The sequence below is a fragment of the Peromyscus eremicus genome, chromosome 19 (assembly GCF_949786415.1).
Source record: "Peromyscus eremicus chromosome 19, PerEre_H2_v1, whole genome shotgun sequence".
Lineage (NCBI taxonomy): Eukaryota > Metazoa > Chordata > Mammalia > Rodentia > Cricetidae > Peromyscus > Peromyscus eremicus.
The window spans coordinates 26,082,726-26,105,041 of record NC_081435.1 but is presented as its reverse complement, the minus strand read 5'-3'; the positions used below and the strand labels follow the sequence as shown (position 1 = coordinate 26,105,041).

Genomic DNA, 22,316 nt, shown 5'->3' with positions numbered 1-22,316 from the left:
GGGGATTGCTTCACTATCAGACCATAGGAAAGGAAATGTTCAAGAACTTTTTCAGAAGAAAAATAAACTCAGGAAGAACCACAAACATAAATGGTATTAATGGTACAAAAGGGATAGTTGTACATCTAGGATCTCTGTCTAATTCAAAAGCATGAGTGTAACATGAAGTGGGGAGCAGATACACAGAGTGATTTCCCAAGGTCCTAACATTCTCTCAAAATTACAATACATTACAAGTATTGGTTTATGCTTTAACAAATCAGCAGTGTGCATTAAAATCTCCAGGAAATTGAGGAGAAAATAAAAAGAAAATATGACTTTAAGACACATGTCATTGCTACAAACATCACCAAGAAGGCTGAAGTCCCAGACCCTTCTTTCTCTAAAATACACACTTTTTGTCAAGACTGCACAGCCCTGCTCCAATCATGAGAAACCTAAATATGAAGCAAGAAGCTTCTGCCCTCCAGACAAGCTCAAAATTCCCATTCCAAAGCAGGTGAGAAATGCAAGGAACTTCTCGTAGTATTATTTTCTCCCAGCATGGTGCCACTCACTCAGGGAGAAGCAACAGCTTCTGCCTTCTCTCCAAGGAGTGATGAAGAGTGGAATGTTCATTCTACATCCTACAATTCAGGGGGCAGAGCACTACCCAAAGGCTTGGTGTCTGTCTCACAACAAATGGAAGCCAGCATGTTGCAGGATGAGTGAGGACAACTAGCATCAGTTGAAGGTGATGCTCCACAGGACCTGCAATTCAGCAAATGGGGCTGTGCCACCCTAGCAACCTCATGAGGAAAAGAGAAGAGTGGAGCTGGGACCCAATTTTATGGCTTTTCAGTGAACCAATCAAGAAATTCTTTTTTTGTCTCACCTGAATCACACTGATAGGGCACAGAAGATTCTAGATGCCCGAAAATGGCTCAGAACAACAGCAACAAAAGGTTGCATCTGGGTCTGGGTGCACATCTTTAATCCCATCCCCTGGGGACAGGGTAGAAGGGTTTCTGTGATTTCCAGGCCAGCCTGGCCTACTTAATGAGTTCCAGGCAGCCAGGCTTTCTAGTGAGATCTTGTGTGGGAAAGAGGAAGGAGGTAAGCAGACACTGCCACACAGGGTAGCTGCAGTGCAATGAACAGACACCAATGAGAGAAGAGTTTATGAGCCCCTGAGGAAAAGCAATCAATGCATCGCCCCTGTTGGACTTTGTGCATAAAACTACAGAGAATATACATCTGTCCAAATGGCTTGATGGAGCCCCAGGTTCTCAGACAACTGACAAGTGAGGGTCTCTCCCTGAACAAAGGTAGGCCAGAAAGATTGGGAGAGGTGGCTGTTGTACACATAAGGGAATGTCAAGATCATATAACAACAGGGAAAAAACCAAGAGAACACAGCATGAAATAATTTCTGCTATCTACAAAAAGCAAATGTAAATACATAGAGGCAAATGAATTTTGACAATGTTTCAAGTAACCAACACAAAATGCCCAATGAGCTCAAGAAAATAAAACATTAACAGAGGGAGAATTTCAACAGAGATGGAGTTTTTAGCCAACTACAAAGAAATTTTGGGATTGAAGAATCCAACAACGGACTGAAAACTCCACTAGTGCTATCCAACAGCATACATGACCAGGCAAAAGAAACAGTAGCCTCAAGGTGGAATGTTTGAATTTACTCAGGAAGAGAGTCAAAACTCAGACAGAACTTTAAATACTGAAGAAAGACTAAGATACTTAGGGGATTAAAAAAAAGCGAACCAAATATGTGCATTGTTATTCTCAGAGAGAGAAGAGAAAAACAAGAAGAAATCTTAAAGAAATTGTGGCTTGATCTCTCAGAATCTGGGGGTGAAATGGATAGAGCCAAGAACTTTAACATAGATAGGATGAAACCGACTACAGCCACATCTACAAGCTAATTGTAAAGAGTCAACAATGAGGAGAGAATTTTGACAGCAGCAAGGAAAAAGTGACGCATCATATACAAGGGAACACTGAGAAAGCTCATCAGCAGATTGCTCAGCAGAAAATCTGCGTGCTAGAAGATATATGCAAGCTTCTGAAGGAAAACGATCACCAAGCAAGAATTCCATACCCAGCAATAAATAAAATTGTGAAGAAAGTGATAAACCACATGAAAATTCAAATTAAAGACAATAGTAAAACTAACCTTTCCAGAGGACTCCCCTGTGGACTGCAATTGATCCTCTCTGTCCCTGGAATCAGATAAACTGGGGCTGAAGGCCATGAGGTCAGTCTTAGGTGGGTACTCCCCAGAGCATACCCTTTGCCTCCTTTGCTGAGAGTATGACCAGCTCCCCACTGCGCTGGAGCACACCATTACTGGTTTTCCAGGTCCGCACATGCTCTCATTGGGCACAGAGGAGCAGCGCAGCGCGGTGTACAGCAGCAGGGTGAGCACCAACAGGCTGGACACCGCACAAATGGCGATGATCAGATACACGTTGACATCTACCAGTGATGCCTCCGAGTTCATGACGCTCGTGGACACTCGCGATGGAGCCTTTGGTACCTGGCCATTCTCTACCAGCGACACCAACACCGTGGCGGTAACCGTCATTGCTGGATCACCATGGTCCTTTACCAGCACCAGAAGGTTCTGCCGCAGTGAATCTGCCTCATCCAGGGCGCGCGTGGTACTGATCTCGCCCGTGTACAGGCCAACACGGAACGGACTACGGGAACTGCCAGCCGAAGACTGCAGCTCATAAGAGAGCCATGCATTATAGCCAGAATCTGCATCCACCGCGCGCACCTTGGCCACCACATGGCCTGCACCCACTGACCGTGACACCAGCCGGCTCACCACTCCGCCAGATACTCCCGCCTCAGGTTCCAGCAGCTGCGGAGCATTGTCGTTCTCGTCCAGCACAAACACCTGCAGAGTCACATTGCTGCCCAGGGAAGGCACACCAGCATCCCGCGCGCTCACCTGGAACTGCAGCAGCTCCAGCTCCTCATGGTCCAGAGGCTGCAGCGCGAACACCTTGCCACTCTCAGCGTGCACAGACACATAGCTAGACAGCAAGCGCTCGCCCACCCTCCTCTCCACCAGCGAGTAGGACACCAGCGCGTTCTCCTGCGCGTCCGCGTCCATGGCCGACACCGTGAAGATGTGCGCGCCAGGCGGGTTGTTCTCCTTCACGAATACCGTGTACTCGGGCTGTGCGAACGCGGGCGCGTTGTCGTTCACATCAGCCACCTCCACGGACACGCTGGCTGTGGCCCACAGCGAGGGCGAGCCGCCGTCCCGGGCTGTCACCACCACCTTATAGTCAGCTGTAGTCTCTCGGTCCAGGGTACTATCCAACATGAGCGAATAGTAATTCTTGAATGTGGACATCAATCTGAAGGGGACCTGAGGAGTCAAGGAGCAGGTCACCTGCCCGTTGACACCTGAGTCTCGATCAGACACGCTGATGAGTGCGATGACCGTGCCCACTGGAGCATTCTCTCTGATTGGAAGTGATAGAGATTTGAATTCCAACTCTGGGACATTATCATTGATGTCTTCGACTTCTACAATAACTTTACAGTGTCCGGAAAGCGGGAGTTGTCCCTTGTCAATGCCCTCTATGAGAATTTCATAGGATTTGCATTCTTCAAAGTCAATGTATCCCCTTACAGTAATCTGTCCTGTAACTGGGTCTATGTGGAATTTGTGTTTCACATTTGGTGAAATATCCGTAGAAAATGAGTACATAATATCCCCATTCATGCCTTCGTCCAAATCTGAGGCATTGACTTGGACTACCAATGTCCCATTTGGGACGTTTTCTCTTAATTTCACGGTATAGAGGGATCTGTCAAAAACTGGAGAATTATCATTGGCATCCAACACTGTGATGTGTATCTGAACAGTGCCAGTCAGCTCCGGTTTGCCTCCGTCGGTGGCTGTGAGCACTAAAAAAATCTCCGAAGTTTCCTCTCGGTCTAAAGATTTCCGTAATACAAGCCCAAGACCTTTTACCCGTTCATCGTTGGACGGTTTTTCCAAAGTAAAATAGTCACTGGGACTCAGCCTATAAGTCAGCATTGCATTGATTCCGATATCTGCATCTGATGCGCCCTCTAGTGGAAACCAAGTGTCAAGAGGCCTTGATTCTGCAATGAACAGATTCTTTTGTGTCACTGGGAATGTGGGAGAATTGTCGTTAATGTCCCTCACCTCCACCTCCACGTGGAAAACCTGCAGCGGCCGGTCCACGATCACCTCCAGGTGGATGCTACACTCCGCGCTCCGCCCGCACAGCTCCTCCCGGTCGATCCGAGAATTCACAAACAAAATGCCATTCTGCAGATTTACCTCCAGAAGGTCCCCGCGGTCCTTGGACGCCACCCTGAACAGGCGGGGCACCAGCTCCGCCAGCTCCAGCCCCAGGTCCTGAGCGATGCGGCCCACGAAGGTGCCGTGTTTGGCCTCCTCTGGGACGGAGTAGTGGAGCTGGCCGCTCCCTGCCTCCCAGATTGCAAGAAGCAGAAAAGAGAGAAGCAGGCGCCGTGATTCCTGGCCACTTCCCCAGAAAAATTCCATCTCAAGTGCACAGTGCTTCGTTCCGATTAGGGATCCTCTCTCAGAGATAGGGGAATTCTTCTAATCCATCAGTCTATCGCCACTGCATCCTCCATTGTTCAGATTCGAGATGGTGGATACAGCTTTCTGGGAAGAATAGAAATGATGTTTCCTTTGGTCTGTCTTCTGTCGGATTTATTTTATGGTAAAGAGCGACATCATGTGGTTCCAAACTGTAAGTATGGATTCCGGAAATCCACACCACTGAAAACTGTCTTGTTTATTCCCCCAGCCTCTCAAATAGGTTTCTCGCTTTGCAAAATAGAGTTGTATTCTGTAGGTACGCGTTACCAGTGATTAATTGTGTGTGATCTTTCGTTTTACCAGAACATCAACTTCTAATACAGTGGAAATTCTTTTTCGTGTAGGATTTAAACATTTGCAGAGACCCAGCTGTCGTTATTATAAACTTTGTAAATGTGGAGTAGTGAGGTGTAGATTAGGAAAATTGATGACAGATTCCTTGTGCGCCATCAAATGTTGGGTTGCGATTGCTAATGATGCTCTCTTCATTCTTGAGTTTTTAGTATTGGTTCTGAATCTTGAGAGAAACGACATTTAGGGAACCACTGATTCTAAGAACAAACCATTGAAAGGGATGTTTGCACATATTGTTTTAAGAAATCAAAGTCTGTTAACATTCAATGGACTGTCTTCCTGGAATCACAGAAGGGCTGGGTGTGCATGAGAGATTTAACCTGGAATTTGAAATGTAGGGAATAGCTTTTGTGGAAGAACATTCCACATAATTTTATTCTCAGTAACTTCACTTTCCCATGAGCAAGTGTGGTATTCTCATTTTTGCTCTCACAATTTATAAATTTCAGGTGCTTTCTGGTGTTCAAAATGCCTAGATTTCTATTTTCTTATATTTTTCTCATGTATTTTAGTCAAACACAATAGTTTTCTACCTCTGAAAAAACAGACACACTCCTTTTGTCACTTAAGTAATGGGTTTAGAAAATAAGAGTCTCTATGTAATTTATTTCCATAAGATATTAAAATAAATAAATGTTTTAAGTTGACTTGCAGGCCAGTCTTAAATGAAATGGTAGGATCTGGAGTTGCATAGAGAAAGGTAAAGAAATTTTTCTAAACTCTTTACAAACCAATTTCACATACTTTGTAGCAACTTTAAAAGCTCCCCCAAATTATGAGGCATTTCATGACTAAAGCAATTGGGTAGTTGTTTTACCCTCTTTGATAATCAGCAACACCAAGACTGCATTGTTTGGTTCATTTGTTACTTTAATTTCTTCTTTACAACCTTTTAAGCATGTGTGCCCTCTTTTGAAATAATACTTTTAAAGACAAATACTGTATATTAATATTAGTACTTCAGAGGTATTCAAATAGTGTCTGCAGGATATTTACCCAACACAACTGGTGTCTTTTTCTTTTCATTTTCATTTTTGAGACAGGGTTTTATTTAGCCCAGGCTATCCTTGAACTCACAATGTAGCCATAGTTGACCTGAAATGTCTGGTTCCTCTGTCGCACATGCTGTATTACAGCAATGCATCACCAAAAGTTTCACGGGTTACTGGGTATAGAACTCAGAGCTGCTTGTATACTAGACAAGCACTCTAGCAACTGGACTACATCCCCAGCCCAGATCCATTTCTTTAATTTCTTAACAAAATATGTTAATTTAAGGTTAAAGTATGATTTCTCAACACTTTAATTTTCTAGAGATACAAGGATCTATATCAGACATTGAGCTACACGGGATATATTTCACTGTAGCAAGCCTGGGTTTAACATTAATTTTCATGCCACATTTTGCCATGCGTGATCTTTGATTCATCCAGGGTCTTAATGGACAATGGAGAGTTCCCAAGAAATAAATTAATTTTTTCTACAACCTTAAAAAGGGGGGAGATGGTAGAGGTGGCCCTCTGTAGACTCCTACAGAACCTTAAAACAAAGGAGATGGCAGAGGTCGCCCTCTGAAGACTATTTTTGCATCTTAAATTCATGTTTCTTTCTTCTATGTTTGTTTAGAGCAAAGAAAAATCAAATAATCAAAAGATAATTTTAAGCTCCTTCTCTCTCTTTTCCTCTCACACAAAAGCTAATTTCTGAATCAAAACAGAAATAAGCATACTCTCACTGAGTAGGCAAAGGGTTTTTTTTTTTTTCAAATTATCAAAGGTGTAAAACACACTGGAGGAAGCCACAAGAAGTACCTTTTCTTTGTTTTATTTACAGAGCCTGTAGATGCATATGTTGGGGGTGCAATGGAATGGGAATGGATATTTGTGACAGTGATCTTCACTGTTAACTTGATTTCCAACAACCCTGATGGCAACAAACCTGTGGGTGTTTCCATGGGGGATGTTCTGGATTACATTAATTGAGGTGAGAAGAATAATCCTGATTGTGGGCAACACCATTCCACAGCTGGAGTCTTGCTTTGAATCTAAAGCAGAAAGCCGCTGAGCACCAGTGTTCACACTCTCTGCTTCCTGACTGCAAGCACAAGCTGACCTGCTGCCAAGTCTTCCCCGCCACGATGGACTGTACCCCAGAGTCACGAGCCAAAGCAAACCCTTCCTTTCTTAAGTTGATTTTATCAGGAGTTTGTCACAGGTGCAAGAGAAATAATTAGTATAATATTCCATTGAAATAAATACATGTTAAATAAATAAATATTCATTTTTCAGCCAGTGAGATGGATTGGTGGGTAAAAAGCAGTTGCCATGCAAACCTGGCAGTCAAGTTTGATCCCCAGAACACATGGAGGAAGAATAATGTCAATTTCCACAATTTGCCCTCTGATCTCTGTATGTGTGACACACACACACACACACATTAATTAATTATTCACTTTTATAGCACAAATACATATCTAAGGAGAAAAAGAAAACCCTTCACACTCTTCAAATCATCTTCACTGAAGTTCAAGACCAACTGGACTGTTTGAGACCCTATCTCAAAATTTTCAAAAATACATTTTGAAAGTTTTTCTAATCAAGAATTTCAAGAAAAGCTGGACCATAAGACTAAAGTCTTATATCTGAGGAACAAGAACTCTGATTGACCCTGTAAGCTACAACAGGATGATGACAGACTGATAAAATAAGTATTGAATTGAGGTTGGATGTGCTGAAGCAAATACTTGGTGAATGAAGAAACAGAGAAGGACAATTCTGGGAAATAAAATGGAAATGAGAAAGAGAAAAGATAAAGAAAACGTATTTCATATCTTGGAATAACCACATGCATGAATTGTTAATCGGGTTGTACATGGATTAGTTAGTTCTCTCTGGAAACAAGGAACATTGGATGGGAGTCCAAGTATTTTGTAAGAGAAAAGGACATGTACATTGCAAAAATAACTGGAGACCAGCCTCACCTAAATTTTATTTGATATCCGTTATCTAAAGGTTTCTACTTGTTGCAAGGCAGATAGGTATTCACGGAGCCAAACTGAAAATAATTCTTCACAAGATATAACATGTTTTTCAATTGGGGAAAAAGAATGAGGACAACATAGTGTTTTGAGAGCCTTTTTTGCTTTGATTTCTCATAATTTTTAATGTAATATTTAAGTTATCACTGTGGATGGGGCTGAAGAGATAGCTGGTGGTTAAGAGCACACATGTGTATGTACCAAACACATACATAATTTAAAATCTTTAGTTAAAATCACTGTAGAATAAAAATTTAATACTCCCACAATATATGTAAGTGTTTTTAAAATAATATTTTTAATCTAATGATAAATTATTTTCCACTCAGGCAATTGGTTGAAAATAAGTCTGTATATAATTTTTAAACTACCATTCCAGTAAAACTTCTTCATTGTTAACCTCTTTTTTTTTCCAAGACAGGGTTTCTCTGTGTAGCTTTGCGCCTTTCCTGGAACTCACTCTGTATCCCAGGCTGGCCTTGAACTCACAGAGATTGGCCTGGCTCTGCCTCCCAAGTGCTGGGATTAAAGGCGTGCGCCACCACCGCGCAGCTGTTAACCTCTTTTATATAGTTGTAAGGATGCTAATGTCCTATAAGTGATAAGTCAAAGAAAGTTCTTACTGGTGACCATCCCTGAATACCAATTGTGATTAGCCATTCAGTAAGTGGGCCAGTGACAATTCTCCTAGCACTTCTTAGAAATCCTCAATAAGAAGCAAAAGACACTGAAGCCTCGCACAGGGATTAGTGAGGACGACGAGCTGGAGTCAGAAGCTCTAAATGATATCATTCACACAAGAAGAAAAGGGTTCCCATTTGTTCACAGACTGCGGTCAACAACCCTATCACTGTATTTATCAACAAACACATTTTAAGTGTGGACCTCACCAGTTGTCGATTCAGTACACAATTTAGTCATGAGAACTCAATTTCAACGACAAAATCCATGAGTGTAAAGTGCTCAACAGAAAGAACAAAAATATAATACTTAAGTTTAACACATTAGAAAGAAAAACTACTCACCTTAACGGAGAAATCAACTTCTGCAATCAGTTTGTCCTCTTTCTCCTGATTAACTGGACAGGGTGTAAGACTTGGGCTGAAGGCCATGAGGTCGGTTTTGGGCGGGACCTCTCCAGAACACACTCTCTGTCTCCTCTGCTGCGAGTATGACCAGCTCCCCACCGCGCTGGAGCACACCAGCACGGGCTTCCCCGGCCCACATACGCCCTCCGTGGGCGTTGCTGAGCACCTGAGTGCAAGGTACAGCAGCAGCGTGAGCACCAACAGGCTGGACACCGCGCAGATGGCGATGATCAGGTACACGTTGACATCCACCAGCGATGCCTCCCTGCCCGCAGAATCCACCAAAGCCCGCGATGGGGCATTTGGCGTGTGTCCACTCTCCACCAGAGACACCAGCAGGGTGGCTGTGGCGGTCAGCATCGGCTCGCCGTGGTCCTTCACCAGCACCAATAGGCGCTGTCTTGGCGCATCTGCCTCATCTAGGACACGGGTGGTGCTGATCTCACCGGTATACAGACCCACCCGGAACGGGAGGCGTCCACTGCCCACCGCGGACTGCAGCTCATAAGAGAGCCACGCGTTGTAGCCAGAGTCCGCATCCACCGCGCGAATCTTTGTCACCACATGTCCCGCACCCACTGACCTGGACACCAGTTCGCTCACTGCGCTGCCCGCCTGAGGTCCCAGCAGCGCGGGCGCATTGTCATTCTCATCCAGCACAAACACCTGCAGAGTCACATTGCTGCCCAGGGAAGGCACACCAGCATCCCGCGCGCTCACCTGGAACTGCAGCAGCTCCAGCTCCTCATGGTCCAGAGGCTGCAGCGCGAACACCTTGCCGCTCTCAGCGTGCACAGACACATAGCTAGACAGCAAGCGCTCGCCCACCCTCCTCTCCACCAGCGAGTAGGACACCAGCGCGTTCTCCTGCGCGTCCGCATCCATGGCCGACACCGTGAAGATGTGCGCGCCAGGCGGGTTGTTCTCCTTCACGAACACCGTGTATTCAGGCTGCGCGAACGCGGGCGCGTTGTCGTTCACGTCAGCCACCTCCACGGACACGCTGGCTGTGGCCCACAGCGAGGGCGAGCCCCCGTCCCGGACTGTCACCACCACCTTATAGTCAGCTGTGGTTTCTCTGTCCAAGGTGCTGTCCAGCACAAGCGAATAGTAATTCTTGAAGGTGGACACCAGCTTGAAGGGGACCTGAGGGGTCAGAGAGCAGGTCACCTGCCCATTGGCTCCAGAGTCACGGTCGGACACACTGATCAGTGCGATAACGGTGCCAGGTGCAGAATTTTCTAACACAGGAATTGATAATGACTTGATGACCAGTTCAGGCATGTTATCATTGACATCCACAATTTCAACTAGGACAGTGCAGTGATCTGTCATTGGGGGGGTTCCCTTGTCTGCTGCCTCTACCTGGATTTCAAAAGACTTAGTTTCCTCAAAATCTATGTTGTCTTTCACAGTGATGTATCCATTAATCGGGTCTAAGTGGAATTTCGACAGGATCTCAGCTGACGTATCCGTGTGGAAAGAATAAACAATGTCCTTATTTACACCTTCATCCAAATCAGAGGCGTTAACATCCACCACTACAGTACCATTCGGTGCATTTTCGGATAATCTGACTTTGTAGAGCGTCCTCTCAAATGCAGGGGCATTGTCGTTCACATCCAGGACAGTGATCTTCACTTGAGTGGTTCCAGTTAGCTCAGGTTTCCCGCCATCAACTGCCGTTATCAGTAAATGATGTTCAGGAATGTCCTCTCGATTTAAAAGTTTTTTCAACACGAGTCCCAGAGATTTAATTTCCTCATCTTTTCTTTTGACATCCAAAGTAAAGTACTCACTGGAGTTAAGACTGTAAGTCAACAACGAATTTGTTCCTATATCTGCATCTGATGCGCCCTCTAGCGAAAACCGAGAGCCAAGAGGTCGAGATTCATAGATAAACAGATTCTTTGTGGCCATTGGAAATACGGGCGGGTTGTCGTTAATGTCCCTCACCTCTACCTCCACATGGAAAACCTGCAGCGGCCGGTCCACGATCACCTCCAGGTGGATGCTACACTCCGCGCTCCGCCCGCACAGCTCCTCCCGGTCGATCCGAGAATTCACAAACAAAATGCCATTCTGCAGATTTACCTCCAGAAGGTCCCCGCGGTCCTTGGACGCCACCCTGAACAGGCGGGGCACCAGCTCCGCCAGCTCCAGCCCCAGGTCCTGAGCGATGCGGCCCACGAAGGTGCCGTGTTTGGCCTCCTCTGGGACGGAGTAGTGGAGCTGGCCGCTCCCTGCCTGCCAGGCTGCGAGGAGAAGAAGCCAGAACAGCAGACGCTGATCTTCTCTCCAAGAAAACACCATCGCAAGCCCCTTCCAAATGTTTGGTAGCTCTCACACCGATCCAATTTTTCTTAAATATTTTCAGCTTCTTAATCTTTACATCTTAAACACCTTGCCGTTACCATTTTGTCTGAGACTGCGACGAAAAGGATCTGAACGTGTAATACCCGCTGCGTTTCTTTTGTGAAGGGAACTTGTGGTGGACAGCGACACCAAGTGGCTAAATGTGTAAGTATTTAACGTGTTTATTTTCTTACATGCCTAATTTGAACTGTCCCAAAATTTGTATTTTAGCCTGTGATTTCCTGCAAGTTGTCATCAAAGTGTTTGTTTTTACCAAAACATAACCTTACATTTTCATACAACCTCTCCAACTCATGGCTTCATTACTAATAATGAACTTCTTGTATCATCGGCACATTGTTCTGTTTCTCTTAATGGAGTCTTCCCACTAAATTTTCACAGCAATCTTCTAAGATGAGTTTTAATATGATTCATTGATTAGAGGTACATACAGACTAAACAAATTAAAAGGGGCTTTAACTGATGGTGTCTGAATGAAATCCCCATTCAAGATGCCAGACCCAAGTACATTTTTATAGAAAGATAAGTCTCTATTTGTGACAATGAAGGTATAAGGTATAAAAATAAATGATAAATTCATGCATATTTATTAAGATATGTTTTGTATAATTTTGGCATTACAAACTTACTTGAAAATAGGATCATTCACATTTATTAATTTAGAACATTTTCGAATCACCCCCAGGTCCTTTATTCAAGCATGGTATCCTTGTTAACCATCTTAACTGGTATTTATATAAAGATGTCAGGTCTTATTCATTCATTTTCTTACTTACTGGGGATTGAAGCCAGTGTCTCAAGTACCTAAGCAAGAGCTCTGTCACTGAGCTGCATCCCCAGCCCAGAGTCAGTCCTTCACAGTGAAGTTCTTTTGTAAATGTATTTCCTGTCTCAGGACAACACTGTGTGGTTTGGATACTTGTTATACTCACATTGCACCAAGTAAGAACATTGTTTTTAAATTTCCACACTGCTTATGCATCACAATTTACATGTATATTGAAAAATGATCATAAAATGAAATGATTATGGCTTTAGGGATCTCCTCTCTGGATGAATTTCTGTATCAAGAAACTTTAAAAGGTTTCATTAGGTAAGTACTGTGATGCACACCCATCATCCTAGGACTTAGGAGGCTGAGGCAGGGAGATCATGAGTTGAAGGTCAGCCTAAAATCAGGACCCAGGCCCAAAACAAACAGGACCCGAGAGATGGCTCACTGGGTAAAATCACATGCTGTCAAGCCTGCCGACATGATTTCAATCCCTGCGAAGCAATGACTCCTGAAAACTGTCTTCTAACTTGCACACTCATATCATGCATGAATGTACCCTCACACATGTACATCCACACAAAATAAATACATGTTAAAGAGAAGAAGAAAGAAAGGTTGAACACATTGTCAATTTAAAAAATTACAAAGAGAACATGAGTCACTAGGCAACATGTATAAAGCTAGTTAATGAAATGTTCTTTTTAAATGTATTTTATGTCTATGAGTGCTCTACTTGCATGTATGCCTGCATGACAGAAGAGGGCATCAGATCTCATTACGGATTGTTGTGAGCCACCATGTGGTTGCTGGGAATTGAACTCAGGACCTTTGGAAGAACAGCCAATGCTCTTAACTGCTAAGCCATCTTTGCAGCCCCCAGTAATGAAATACTCTAAAGGTCTCTGTGAATTCACTAATAAACATGAGGTATGAGTCTTCTAATCATTTTAAAGTTGGGCCAGAATATTCATGGAAAGGGAAAATTTAGATATTCATGCAGAAAAAGAAACTGTCCAGACTTTTATTTATAGGCATAATACATTAAAGAGATATCTAGCCCATAATTTAAGTGTTAGAAGTAAAGGTTTTCATACAAGGTTCAGTTTCCTGTGTTTCATTGAATAAAATCCAGTATTCAATTAACTCATATTTTATCATTTATGTTTAAAATAAAATAAATTATAAATATTATACTGAATAAATAAATGAATATTTTAAATTATCTTTTCAAGTAAGGATGAATGAAAGGTTACATTAATGATATTTGTTAACAATAAACAGATAATTTCTAATAGACTCTACTGTGACAGCTCATAAAGAATTAGATATTTTGTTTATTCTTTTCAGTTCTGGTGATTGAACCTAGGGCCTCTCATCCATTATAGGGCTTTTATTGTTGTTTTTTTGTTTTGACATAGGGCCTCATTGTATAGCACTGGCTGAAATTCACTATGTAGACCTGGCTGGCCTCAAACTCATAGAGATCTACCTGCCTCTGCCTCCTGAGTGCTGGGATTAAAGGCATGACCCACAATGCCTGACCTCATCTATTATAGGGCATGTGCTCTCCCATGAGTTATCCCCCTAATCTAAAGTTATTTCTTTTTAAAAATATTTTTTTTATTTTATGGGTATGAGTGCTTTGTCTGCATGTATGTATGTGCACCACGTGCATGCCTGGTGCCTGAAGGGGCCAAGTGGAGTTACAGATGGTTGTGAACCACCATGTGGCTGATGGGAAACAAACTCAGATCCTCTGGAAGAGCAGCAAATGATCTTAACTGCTAACCATCTAGGCATTAAATTATTTCTGAACAGTATGTTTCTAAGAATCAATCATAGACATCATGATGTCTACTAGCACTCTGATGATCATATTTTAGAAGGTAAATTTGAAATACAAATTTTAAAACATTGTGGATTGAAACTTGTGAGATCCTTTTGAAGACCTATGGTATGTTTGTATTCAAGGAGTATACCATTGAGAAATGGGATATTACATATGAATTGATAACAGCTGGACTCTGGTACTGATTATTTGCAAATAAAGGTAACACTGAAGGAATACTGAGTTTAAAAGATTGAGCCTGTGTGTAGATGAACATCAGTGAATATGTTCTACTATCACTTAGGCAAGAAAAATGTACATCAGACCAAGAAACCCATAAGAATCTATCAGGGAACAGATTATGGTTCTTGGAAATCTGGGAACATTTAATAAAATTTTAAAGCTCATCATTTAGCAATAGTAGAAACACAGTGGCCAGGTTTTGAGTAGGGCAGACTCTACCTGACTGTTCAGACATTCTGCACACCAGCCTTAATGGTGGTAAGTAGCTATGTACTCTAAATGGGATAGTCTTTTCCAAAGAAAGACAATATTCCTCATTTTCAAGCCATTTTTTCTGTAAAGCCTCAGATGAGTTTTTCTCATTTTCAGGAAATAAGTACTTTGCATTTTAAGACTTATGAACTCTGAGAAGATGATAGGTTTGCTGTAGGAGTGGAGTCTCCTTAAAGTTCAAGTACACCCATCAAACTGCCAATTCCAATGAAAGCAGATCCCAGATTGAAATGGATAGTCTAAGCAATTGCTAAGGTGATGATCACTTAGTGGAAGAATGTATTTAGTTCATCGATATGCACTTGAATCCACTGGAAAATAATTAGTATTATTGAATCCACAGTAAATAGATGCCAGAAAACTGTTTTAGACAGTTAACTCACCCAAACACATTTTCTTTTGGCTGGGGAAAAAAACTAAAGCCAAAAAGTCCTTCACAAGTGAAGCATTTACTGGCCAAGCCCAGTGTTTTAAATATCCCCTCAGGAGTTTCCAGTGGAAATGCAGCCATGCAAGCCAGGCCTTGCATTCTGGGAAAACTCCAGTTCCCTGAGGAACATGCTCACAAACCAGATAAAAGGGTAAGCTCAGCGTGATGGAAAGTGTAACCAGGCATAGAGTGAGAAGTGGTCAGCATCTTCACAGAAGGAAACCTTCATGAATTGATCTCACGATGTCCACACTGGGATGAAAACCATTGAGCGCTAGCACAAAGACCAGGACACAATACTCTCCACTTGTACAAAGAAAAGGAAAAGATCTGGATGCTTGGCTAACTCAATTCGTCTTCACACAAAGCCTAACTATTCAGTCCTGTTGGCATGGAATCTGCTATGTATGTCAGGCTAGGCTGGAATTCACAGTGATCCACCTGCCTCTGCCTCTCAAATGCTATGATTAAAGGCATTCACCACCACACCTAGCCCAATGTAACCTTTTTTTCTTTTTCTTTTTTTTAATTTTTTATTTCATTATTTTTATTTATTTGTTTGTTTGTTTGTTTGTTTGTTTGAGACAGGGTTTCTAAGTGTAGCCCTAGCTGTCCCGGAACTCACTCTGTAGACCATGCTGACCTTGAACTCACAGTGATCTGCCTGTCTCCCTCCCGATTAAAGGCTGGGATTAAAGAAGTGTACCACCACACCCAGCCATATAACATTTAAATGTTAAAACTTGAAAGGTTCTTTCCTTAGTGAACTCTTTTGCCTGAAAACCCAAGAATTTTAAATCTTTATCCCCCAATTTCGGTCGTTATCCTAATCAAAGACAAAGAGATTACCCAGCATTCCTAAGGGTTGTCATGTACTGTAATGGCCAGTGATAGATACTTTTAGAGGTCTGGCATTAAAGGTTCAAAAGCAAATCTGGAAAATGTCCCAAGTAAAGATTATATTACTCTGAACAGACTCTGATAAGATAGGTAGAAATCTATATTTAGTGATGTCCTAAATTTTAAAAATCCTTCAAGTTTTCTGATTTTGGCTTTTAAGTTTTTGAAAGGAAAACATTCAGGAGTAATATTGAATTATTAAGCTTTGGTGCCAGGGAGATGATTCAGGAGGCTGTGGATTTGGAAGGCTAGTGACCCATCTTAGATCCCTGCGACCCAAATAAAGGTAGGGAGAACCAACTACACAAACGGTCCCTTGAGGTACACACACACTATAGGAATACAACCACACACCAGCATCGTCAACACCCACAATAATGCATAAACAAATATTTAAATATCAGGTTTTTCAGGATGTTTGGGGTTTTTTCCCAATTATTCAAGGTCTGATTACTCACACAGAGATTTCGTTACGAACCTAACTATGAAAGTAAGAATATTTAAGAGAATTGTTCTACGGGCAGGAATTTGATACCTAATTCACAAGTATCTCATGACAGCGCAAGGATATAAAATAAAGGCAGACCTTTAGGTCTAAATAATTAACAGGATTCATAAACAATTACAGAAATAGTGACGTTCTTGGCAAGAAAAAATTTAAAGCCTACCTTTGCTAAGAATTCAGGCTCTAAGGGCGGCTGTCTCTCCTCTGCTGATTCCGGACCTTGGGATAGGCTGGGGCTGAAGGCCATGAGGTCAGTCTTGGGCGGACCCTCTCCAGAACACACCCTCTGCCGCCTCTGCTGCGAGTATGACCAGGTCCCCACCGCGCTGGAGCACACTAGCATAGGCTTCCCAGGAGCACAGGCTCCATCAGTGGGCGTCGCCGAGCAGCGCAGCGCGGTGTACAGCAGCAGAGTGAGCACCAACAGGCTGGACACGGCGCATATGGCGATGATCAGGTACACATTGACATCCACTAGTGACGTCTCTCGGCCAATGGCATCTACCAACGCTTTTGATGATGCTTTTGGAGCTTGGCTATTCTCAACCAGAGAAACTAGCACTGTGGCTGTGGCAGTCAGCGCAGGTTCACCATGGTCCCTCACCAGCACCAGCAGGCGCTGGTGCGGCGCATCCGCTTCATCCAGTGTGCGTGTAATGCTGATCTCGCCCGTGTACAGACCCACGCGGAACAGGCTACGAGAATTGCCTGTGGACGACTGCAGCTCGTAAGAGAGCCAAGCATTGTAACCAGAGTCGGCATCCACTGAACGCACCTTGGTGACCACGTGTCCCGAACCCACTGACCTAGGAATAAACTCACTCACAGCGCCTCCCGTTCCCACAGCTCCATGAGGCAGCAGCGCGGGTGCATTATCGTTCTCATCTAGCACAAACATCTGCAGAGTCACATTGCTGCCCAGGGAAGGCACACCAGCATCCCGCGCGCTCACCTGGAACTGCAGCAGCTCCAGCTTCTCATGGTCCAGAGGCTGCAGCGCGAACACCTTGCCGCTCTCCGCGTGCACAGACACATAGCTAGACAGCAAGCGCTCGCCCACCCTCCTCTCCACCAGCGAGTAGGACACCAGCGCGTTCTCCTGCGCGTCTGCGTCCATGGCCGACACCGTGAAGATGTGCGCGCCAGGCGGGTTGTTCTCCTTCACGAACACCGTGTATTCGGGCTGCGCGAACGTGGGCGCGTTGTCGTTGACGTCAGCCACCTCCACAGACACGCTGGCTGTGGCCCACAGCGAGGGCGAGCCCCCGTCCCGGGCTGTCACCACCACCTTGTAGTCAGCTGTGGTTTCTCGGTCCAGAGCGCTGTCTAGCACGAGTGAATAGTAATTCTTAAAGGTGGACACCAACTTGAAGGGGACATGAGGGGTCAGGGAGCAGGTCACCTGCCCGTTGACACCCGAGTCTCGATCAGACACGCTGATGAGTGCGATGACAGTGCCCACTGGAGCATTCTCTTGGACAGGTAGTGAGAGAGACGTTATCGAGACTTCTGGTCTATTGTCATTGATATCCACAAGTTTTACTGAAATTTTACAATGTCCTGACATTGATGGGGTTCCCTTGTCAGACGCAATGACCTGAATTTCATAGGATGTCCTTTCTTCATAATCTAATTCCCCTTTAGTTCTGATTTCTCCTGAGGTGGGGTCTATTTGGAACTTTGTCCGTGTGGTAGAGGATACATCACTACTGAGGGAATACACAATCTCACTGTTTGATCCTTCATCTGCATCAGAAGCATTTAATTTAACCACCACGGTTCCGTTTGCAGTGTTCTCGAACAACTGTACTTTGTAAACCGGTTGGGGGAAAGTAGGTTCGTTGTCATTCACATCCAACACCTTAATGAGTATTTGAACAGTACCCGTGAGTTCAGGCTTGCCTCCATCGGTAGCTACCAGTAACAATTTCATCTCAGCATTTTCCTCTCTGTCCAGAGATTTCCGTAGCACAAGAAACAGCGATTGGCTTAGATCGTCATTCGTTTGTACATCTAGAAAGAAAAACTCACTGGGGCTGAGCTTGTAGGACAGAAGAGCGTTTACTCCTATATCTGCATCTGATGCTCCCTCTAAAGGAAATCGCGAGTCAAGCAACTTCGATTCGTAAAATTGGATCTTTTTTTCTGTCGTTGGAAATAGAGGCGGGTTGTCGTTAATGTCCCTCACCTCCACCTCCACGTGGAAAACCTGCAGCGGCCGGTCCACGATCACCTCCAGGTGGATGCTACACTCCGCGCTCCGCCCGCACAGCTCCTCCCGGTCGATCCGAGAATTCACAAACAAAATGCCATTCTGCAGATTTACCTCCAGAAGGTCCCCGCGGTCCTTGGACGCCACCCTGAACAGGCGGGGCACCAGCTCCGCCAGGTCCAGCCCCAGGTCCTGCGCGATGCGGCCCACGAAGGTGCCGTGTTTGGCCTCCTCGGGGACGGAGTAGTGGAGCTGGCCGCTCCCTGCCTCCCAGGCTGCGAGGAAAGGAAGCAAGAGCAGCAGACACTGCCTGACCTCTGAGCCCCCTCTCAAAGAAGGCATCACTTCTAGTGCTCCGTGAGTTGGTCAAATTAAATGATCATGTTTAAAAACAATTAAATAGCCTAACACCTGCTCAAATCCTGCTGCTTCTCTTGCCGTTTTATCTGGAGTAACAAAGAAGCTCTGGGTATTTTGCCTTCCTAGAGAATATTCTCTGGTGGACAGCGACACCCTGTGGCTGAGCAGGTTCGAACTTTACCGTATTAACTGTAAATGAGAAGTTTACCGTATTAACTTCAAGGGTAAACTTCAGTAGTGCTAAGTATATTCACATTGTTGAAAAACTTCCCTTTCTCTTGGAAAGCTGAAAATGGATATCCATTAGACAGCAATTCCAGTTTCCCCGTCCTTGACCATGGTAATCACCATTCATTCTACTTCTGGTTTCTGTTAAGTTTTACTACCGTGTAAGTGAAATCATACAGGATTTGTTAGGATTTGTTGCTCTGGGGTTGGTTTCTTTGTTTTGCTTTGTTTTGAATCTGGCTTTTTCAACTTATCATAATGTTCTGAACACTCATCAGTGCTGTAACATATTACAGGATTTCTTCTCTTCTTAATGGTGACTGATTCCGTTGCGTATACACACCGCATCTTGTGCGTCCATTCAACCATCCACTGGCATTTGGATTCCTCTGGCTCTTGGTTCGTGTAAATACTGCTGATACCAATGCAGATGTACAAACACCTCTTGAAGACCCTGTTTTCAATTCTTTTGTATTTTTTTTTTTACCGCTTCTTCTAAACAAGCACACCATAATCAAAGGGTACTTTTGTTCATTGAAAATATGTTTGAATACACTCCTGTTATTTATAATTTTGAGTTTTGAATTGTTTGCAGGTTACATTAACTTCTCCTATGAGAAGTAGATTTTATTTTAGGATTATTCTCTTTTCTATTATATTCGAATTTTCATGCAGGAAGAATGAGCTGATTTCTTTTCAGTATTAGTTACATGAGAGTATCCTTTATTAATTCTTAGCTGGCCCCTTCACGTGCAAAAATATTAAACTTAAAGATGGTGTAGGGATTATTTGAAATGAATGAGGGAATGTGTCAGTTAGCAAAGTGCATATCAAGTTACACACTTGTTGCTTTATGTATGTTAAAAATTGCTTTTATCTTTCTTAGAGAAAAAGAAAGTTAACTGCAAAATTTATAATTATTGTTAAAAACAACAATGAGAAATAGATTTTCCTGGAGTTAGAATCATTAATATCTTTTCCCTAGCCAGGTGTGTTGGTGAATGCTTCTAATCCCAGCACTTGGAGGCAGATGCAGGTGGATCTTTGAGTTTGAGACCAGCCTGTTCTACAAAGAGAGTTCCAGGACAGCCAAGACTAAACAGAGAAATCCTACCTTGAAAAACAAATTATTAATAATAATTATTAATAATTTTTCCTTGAGTCCAATGTCTTAAAGTTATTTCACTTATTCACTTTTACGGTAAAATGAATGCAACTAGAAATAACTACAGAAAAAATATATTCAGAAAGAAAAATATCTCATATGTTCTTTCAGTCACAGTTCCTAGATTTTACATAGATAGATGAAATTGGCAATGAATACACACATATGTATAATATACATAGCATACATTATATATATATATGATGAAAGTAAAAGAAATCTGTCTAGAGGAACAAAGGGGACTAGTGAGGAAGAACGGCGAGAAAGAGAGAAAGGGAGTATGGAGGATATGCTCAATGTGCAGTATATACTTGTATAAAATGCCCTTAAACAAAACAGCACTAGGTACAATGAATATACAAAATGAAAGTTAGGGTGGGGAAATGAAATGAATAAGAGGTGAAATAATGCATTTCATTAAAGTGTTGTGAAAGAAGGAAAAAAACTATTGAAATATTCTGAGTGGATTAGGAACATCAGCTATCGATGGAAATTCTATTCATGTTAAATATTAAATCACACTACTCCATGTTTACATTTTTCCTTCATTCTATAATAGCATCCCATAAATGACAGTGCTTTTAAACTTTGTAATCCTAAACCCATGCCTTTTTATAATAGTGACTAATATTTGAGATTCACCCCAAGTTAACAGAATTAGCTATTCCACAAAACTTTTAAGTTTTATAAGAATCATTATAACACAGAAAGAATAGCCCCCCGATCTTATATCTACAATGTAATCATCTTAAACTTTGTGATCACAATGTAGTTGTATGAAGCCATATCCAAACACATTAAGGTCAAGTTTGGTTGGTTTGGGGTTTCTTATTGTTATTAATAGGTTTTCTGCCCCCTGATAATAAGTTTCTCCACTGATGCAGTAAGCCAGATAGAGCTAATTGAAAAAGTACACCAACAAGCTTATTTGAGCAAAGCAACTTCCAGGCAGTTTCTCCAGTCCCAGAGATTGAGGCCAGAGAAGCTGCACTCACAAACAAAAGCAGGGAGACTTTATAGGTTGTAGGTGAGGGGCGGTGATGTGTCTGTCACAAGCTGGGTTTTTGCCCAAGTATGGTCAAAAGCTGAGAGCTTCAGGAGGGGACTTGGGTGGTTGGCAACTTCAGGGGAGGAGCTGCAGTAGCCCCCAAGAATGCAGAACTGGGCTTTTTGATGCCTTCCCTTTGTTCAGAGACTCTCTGAGCAGGCAGGGTTTGGAAAAAGAAACAGGAATGGAGCTTTCCAGATCTTGCAGAGGTGATCTGGAGGTTCCAACCAAACAGTTATTATTGGTTTTTGTTTCTTCATTTGGTTGTTAAGGCAGTGTCACTTGTAGCTCAGGCTAGCCTCTAACTTGTTCTATAACAGAAGATGGCCTTTAAATTTGGATTCTCATCCAACTACTGAGGGATCTGGATGCAGAGATCCATGACTAGGCCCCAGGTGGATCTCTGGGAGTCCAATTAGCGAGAATGAGGAGGGTTTATATGAGCGAGAATTGTTGAGACCATGGTCGGATTAAGCACAGAGACAAATAGCCGAACGAACGGAAACACATGAAATATGAACCAATGGCTGAGGGGTCACCAACTGGATCAGGCCCTCTGAGTGGGTGAGACAGTTGATTGGCCTGATCTGTTTGGGAGGCATCCAGGCAGTGGCACCGGGTCCTGTGCTCATTGCATGAGTCGGCTGGTTGAAACCTGGGGCCTATGCAGGGTTCCTTGGCCCAGCCTGGGAGGAGGGGACTGGACCTACCTGGACTGAATCCACCAGGTTGATCTCAGTCTGTGGGGAAGGCTTTGCCCTGGAGGAGATTGGAATGGGGGCGGGCTGGGGGGGGAAGGTGAGGGAGGCGGGAGGGGGGAGAACAAGGGAATCTGTGGCTGATATGTAGAACTGAATTGTATTGCAAAAT

The 22,316-nt window shown here is 43.4% G+C and overlaps 3 protein-coding genes across 3 annotated transcripts; all 3 read right to left on the bottom strand.

Moving 5' to 3' along the window:
• Nucleotides 1–2,044: 2,044 nt before the first annotated feature.
• LOC131896138 (protocadherin alpha-4) lies at nt 2,045–4,561 on the bottom strand. The gene has a single exon (XM_059246718.1). The coding sequence runs from the start codon at nt 4,559–4,561 to the stop codon at nt 2,045–2,047; it is 2,517 nt and encodes an 838-aa protein (XP_059102701.1).
• A 4,458-nt stretch (nt 4,562–9,019) lies between these two features.
• On the bottom strand, nt 9,020–11,416 carry LOC131896136 (protocadherin alpha-3-like). Its single transcript, XM_059246717.1, has one exon. The coding sequence runs from the start codon at nt 11,414–11,416 to the stop codon at nt 9,020–9,022; it is 2,397 nt and encodes a 798-aa protein (XP_059102700.1).
• Nucleotides 11,417–16,530: 5,114 nt separating this feature from the next.
• Nucleotides 16,531–18,987, bottom strand: LOC131896135 (protocadherin alpha-2-like). The gene has a single exon (XM_059246716.1). It carries the CDS (start codon nt 18,985–18,987, stop codon nt 16,531–16,533), a length of 2,457 nt encoding a protein of 818 aa, XP_059102699.1.
• Nucleotides 18,988–22,316: the final 3,329 nt, after the last annotated feature.

Excerpts from the sequence above, each read along its gene's own strand:
- LOC131896135 (XM_059246716.1), bottom strand. The coding sequence starts at position 18,987 with ATGCCTTCTTTGAGAGGGGGCTCAGAGGTCAGGCAGTGTCTGCTGCTC.
- LOC131896136 (XM_059246717.1), bottom strand. The coding sequence starts at position 11,416 with ATGGTGTTTTCTTGGAGAGAAGATCAGCGTCTGCTGTTCTGGCTTCTT.
- LOC131896138 (XM_059246718.1), bottom strand. The coding sequence starts at position 4,561 with ATGGAATTTTTCTGGGGAAGTGGCCAGGAATCACGGCGCCTGCTTCTC.